The 5,554-nt window shown below is 41.1% G+C and overlaps 1 protein-coding gene across 1 annotated transcript; it reads left to right on the top strand.

Moving 5' to 3' along the window:
* The first annotated feature begins 2,883 nt into the window (after positions 1-2,883).
* LOC141271665 (posterior protein-like) lies at positions 2,884-4,960 on the top strand. Its single transcript, XM_073681705.1, has one exon. The coding sequence runs from the start codon at positions 3,314-3,316 to the stop codon at positions 4,958-4,960; it is 1,647 nt and encodes a 548-aa protein (XP_073537806.1). The 5' UTR covers positions 2,884-3,313.
* The last annotated feature ends 594 nt before the right edge of the window (positions 4,961-5,554 follow it).

Here is a 5,554-nt window from a genome sequence, read left to right as displayed (position 1 = left end):
CTTAGGATAGCTTTGATCATAGATGGAGAAATTAAACATTTCCAGTTTAGAGCCCTGCCGTTCCATCTGGCCATAGCCCCCGGGTATTAACTAAGGTTATAGCAGAAGTCATGGCTCATGTTAGGGAACATAATAATTATCCCTTACCTGGATGATTTCTTGATAGTTGGAGACTCGGCCTCCCAATGTGATAAACACCTAAAATTAGTAACCTCCATCTTAGAAAGTCTGGGCTGGATCCTGAATCTAGAAAAATCTAGGGTAGTGCCTTCAAAAATTTCAGCAGTTTTTGGGTATTATGCTGGATTCAGACCTTCAAATATGTTACCTCCCAGAAGCCAAAAAACAGAAGGTTAAAATTCTGGTAGGAAAAGCGTTATCAAATCCGGTCATGTCCCTTAGAGCTGCAATGTCCTTGTTGGGTACCCTGTCATCTTTCCTTCCCGCTGTTCTGTGGGCACAATACCACTCCAGGGTTCTACAGTGGGACGTTCTACATAATGAAGTTTTGTTAAATGGGCACTTAGAAGGACGAATATTCTTGTCACCCCAGTCAGTTGAGTCCTTACAGTGGTGGGTGAACGAGGCGAACCTCGAGGGGTTCCCTGGGTGTTTAGAGTCACTAAGATAATTAATACCGATGCAAGCTCCCGTGGGTGGGGGGGCCCATCTGGGGGATATGGTAGCCCAGGGGTCTTGGTCAGATACTGAAAAGGGTCTTTCCTTTTCCTCCAACACTAAAGAACTGTTGGCAGTGGACAAAGCAATTAATCATTTCTTGCCTTTCCTTCATGATAAAAACGTTAAAATCCTTTCAGATAATAGGATTGCGGTAGCTTACGTGAACCATCAAGGGGGTACACGTTCAAGATCACTGATGAGAGTGACAGATTATCTTTTTCAGATTTCGGAATGCCATCTCCTTTCCTTAACGGCCCTCCACATCAAAGGAAAAGAAAACATAAAAGAAGACTACTTAAGCCGCTATTCTCTGAGGCAGGGAGAATGGGAACTAAAACAAGACATTTTTTCCCAAATAGTCCGAAGATGGGGGCTTCTGGTGGTAGATCTCTTTGCCACGAGACTAAATCGAAAGAATGAGCTCTTTTGTTCCCTAAATCCCAGAGAAAACCCCCTGGCAGTGGATGCCCTCCAAGTAACTTGGGATTTCAGCCTGGCCTATGCCTTTCCTCCATTGAATCTTCTTCCCATGGTCCTAAGAAAGATCAGAGAGGACAAGGCGAGGGTTCTTCTGTTCGGTCCCTTTTGGCCCAGAGGCCCTGGTCCTCATGCCTGAGGAACATGTCCATCTCCGATCCTTGGGTCCTGCACGAGATTCCGGATCTCCTCGTCTAGGGTCCAATAGTCCATCCTCAAGCTCCTGGCCTCCACTTGATGGTGTGGAACTTGAGAGGTCTCTGTTAGAACGCAAAGGATTCTCTTGGGACCTAGTGGCTACACTAATGCGTAGTAGAAAACCTATCACTACTAGAATTTACTCTAGAACTTGGAAGAAATTTTTATCTTTTTCTGGTTCTACAGTTGGTGAGGGGGCGCCATTTGGTAAAATGTTAGAGTTTTTGCAGAAGGGCCTCGAGTTGGGGTTGGCGACAAGTACCCTAAAAGTCCAAGTCTCTGTCTTGGGTGCTGTTGGAGGCCAACAGGTACAATATATATATATCATAGGAATGACTGAACTCTGCATTAAATTTGAGTGCTGGATATTTCCAGGACTCTATCAAGAGATACTAGGTACAAGGTTGTGAACCTGCTAGGCGAGAAGGCCGGTGTTCTTTGTGTGATGTCCTTTGTTTTAGTGATAAAGTAAAGGTTGCATCTACATATGGAATGAGTATAGGCCCTCCAGCCTCCTGGATGATACAGGTACACACACCTTCTGTGGTGAACTTGAATACAGATCCTGTTTTTATGTCCTAGTGTAATCTACATATGTACACTGCCCCTGTGGATTTGAATTGTATACCATTGCTCCTGAGGTAGACATCCTGTCTCCAGCCTATGGATATGTATATTGGTGCACAATGCTTTTGATGAACATCTTGGAGCCAGCCCAAATGGAGTTGAACCTACACAAGGACTTTCTTCCAGAAGTACAAGAGTGCCATCTGCAGGAAGGTGTTGACCAATGCAGCCAATGACAATGCTCATACTACCCTGAAGATGATTGGATATTTGCCACAGAAGATACCGGAGAAGAAGGGCGGAGTCGTGGGTTGTATGTGGGTGTGGATGTGAAATTTTTAGTATAAATGAAGTAGAGTCAAGACTATCTCTCTCTCTCTCTCTCTGCCATGAAGGATCATTGCTAAGTATACTTATGATTGTATTTGTATTTTATCTAATTAGAGGACATTGAAGAAAGGTTCGATTGTAAATTGTTAATTGAATTGCCTTATTGTTATCTTGTTTTTCTTGTTATTAAACATCTGTATTATTTTCCCAAACTTGAGTTATTGATTATATAGGAAAGGTTCAGGACAGGAAATAGAAAGGGAAATCACCACCTACATTTGGCACCCCAGTGGATCGTGGAAAAACAACATTCTACGCAGAACCTAGAAGTTCCCAACTGTTTCAACCAAGTGCCTGAGAAAATCCGGTTCCTAGACCAGGCAAGAAAACCTCTTCTTCAAGAAGACAGACTCAAGGAGAATATCTTATCGGTGGACAAGTGACACGCGGGTTCGTGGAAACTGAAACGCCTAAGATATTAACTGGAAGTTCTGTGATATTCTTCATCAGTGAGCGGACGCGCTTATCTGGTAAGCATACATTCCTTTAATTAGATTTTATACATTCATTATATTTTATGTTTATCAATATCTTTCTGCTAGGTTCAGGCCTGTTTGTCTATTTGTTTAGTGGATTGTTTATTTGTTTGTTGAATTGTTGCCGGTAAAGTTAGGGTAGCACCCTGTTCATTGAAGTTCTCATAAGATCTAAAGGGTAAAACCAGACATCTCTGAGAAGAAAGTGAGGTAGAGGTTAAAAGTCTAAATCTCATGTTAAGGGGAAGTAGCCTTATGCTTCAATAGGAGATCACTCTTGGCCTGGATCTTGGATCTGTAGTTGATGAAGGGCATGAGACACTGTCGGTCAGATATAGGTAAAGTCACAAGACTGTGGCAGTAATTGCCTAAGGGAAAAGATTATATTCAATCTTGAGTCCCTGTTTTAGTGAAGTGATATTCACTGGTTTCTGTATTGTGTTTAGTTAATTTGTAATTTTTGTTTGGAAAGCAGATTTGTTTATTTTTGTTGTCTTCTGTGAAAATAGTTGGACGTAATTAACATGGAAATAGTCAGTAAATTTATTGAAAAATATGCCTCTGCTCAGTTCAGTACTTGTGCAGATGATGCATTGACACATCAGTTTAATGACCTTATGAAACAATGTGAAGGGCAGAATGATAACAAAAGTAAATTGTCGAAAAAGAAAGCAAAGAAAGAGAAGTTAGCAAATGTTTTGTGTATGTTGTTGAAGATGAAAGGAATTGCAGAGCAAAAGGAATTGCACTGGTGTTCAGAGAAAGCTCAATTAAGAGGTGAAGTGGACAAAATTGAACAGGAAGTCAGTCTGGCTATTGCTAGTGCTGAAGATCATAATTGTGAGTGTGAAGATCTAAGGGATGAGGTAGACAATATGAATTACCAAAATTGTGAATTAGAAGATAAGCTGGAGGAGTATAAGGAGAGATGTAAACTTAGGGAACAGCGTATTGCTTTGCTAGAAGGAAAGGAAGCAGATTATAATGACGATATGACAATACTTAGGAACCAGTTGCATGATGCTAATGTAAAATTGGAGCTAAAAGAACATTGTATTATGTCCTTGAAATCACAAGAATGTACTAGAGGGAATAACCATTGTTATTGTAATCAAATGTGCAAGTCTGCTGATCAGAAGGAAAGAGATTGGAAAAGAGGGGAGGAGCAGCCTGTGTGCACGGCTGATAACCCTGAGGATAACCCAGATCATAGTTCCTCTCTCTTTACTCCTGAGTCAGGAGGAAGCAGACAAAGGAGAGACAATTTGCTTAGTAACAGCAACAATTTAGTCCAATCCACAACACTATCCATACAGGATAAGACAAATCTATGCCAGATATTAGGAAAATTTAATACAAGTGCCTCAGCCATTAGTCTTTCCAATAAGTTAGAGGCAGTAGTGACTCAATACAGTCTGGGTAATAGAGCTGCATGTGCCTTACTTCGGGTATGGCTCCCATCTCAACTTTGTGAAAAACTGCAGCCCCCTGTAGGAGCTCACAGAGGATTATCTGCAGATCTTGAATGTAATTGGGGAAATGCTAGTGACAGAGTACAGGAATTAAAGAGAGTTATGGGGGGACGAGATATGAGAGGTACTAATGCCTTAGAAAATGCAAAATTAAATAGAGGAGATGATCCAATTATTTTTTGCAGTGAATATTTAACATTATATCGTTCTACCTATAACTGCCCTGACATGTCTCCTGATGATAGCAGTTTTCTATATTCAATGGCTAACAAATGCACTTTTGTTGATTATCCAACAAAGGTTGCCTTGAGGAATGCAAATTCCTATCAAGCCTTTGTAAATATATTAAAGGATTGGATTCAGGATACAAGTCATGACAACAAGCCCCAAAAGAGGATATCAGAGGTAGTCAAAAATGAAGGCAAAGTAAGGTTTGTTGGAAAATGTTATAAATGTGGTTACACAGGTCACACTATGAAAGAATGTAGAAGTAGTAGGAGAGTTATCAATAATAGACCTTTTAATAATAGGAAGCAAAGACAAGAACCAAATAATGCAAGGGTTGGAGAGCATAGTCTTCCTGAAGTTACATTATATGGCCCACTTCTGGATGAACTGAGGAAGATTGGGAAGGCAATGGCAGAAAAGCCAGAGGAATTAAAGACCCCACCTCCAACAAATCCTTATGTAAAACAATAGGGATGTCAGGCCCCAGTGTTGTCCATAGTGAGTCAGCTTAGCAGGGACAAGGGCGGGAGACCCCGTATTCAGGGTACGGTAGGGGGCCATCGTACAAACATTTTACTGGATACAGGGGCTGCTGTCAGTTTGACTAATCTGGATTTGATTAAAGACCCTGGTGGTAAACACATTTTTCTGAGAGGGTTTGGAGGACAGTTAGTATCTTCAGAACAATCTTTACCAGTGACAATAAACCTGGGAGATCTATGTGTTGAGCATGGCTTATATCTTTCACCAACACATGAAGGTACCATTATTGGGTCAGATGTTATGAAGGAATATGGACTTATTCTTGATTTATGCAACTGGATGTTGTGGAGAGGATCACGGTATAAAGGCTGTTTAAAAATGGTTACTGACAATTATGGTATTGATTCCATCAAAGGTGCTCAATCTTTAGATCCAGCCATGATATTGAGAACAGATGATGAAATATTGGCTGACATCTTGTGGCAACATAACAGTGTGTGGGCAAATTCAAAAACCCAATGTGGCAAAGTGTCCAACATGGTAGTAATGGTAGAGGGTCCTGATCCCCCACCCCAAAGGCAG

Source organism: Phyllobates terribilis, unplaced genomic scaffold (assembly GCF_046119375.1).
Source record: "Phyllobates terribilis strain yellow unplaced genomic scaffold, ASM4611937v1 Scaffold_5__5_contigs__length_657084704, whole genome shotgun sequence".
In the NCBI taxonomy this organism is placed as follows: Eukaryota; Metazoa; Chordata; class Amphibia; order Anura; family Dendrobatidae; genus Phyllobates; species Phyllobates terribilis.
Note: the sequence above shows the minus strand (reverse complement) of the source record. Positions and strands in the feature narration are given on the sequence as shown.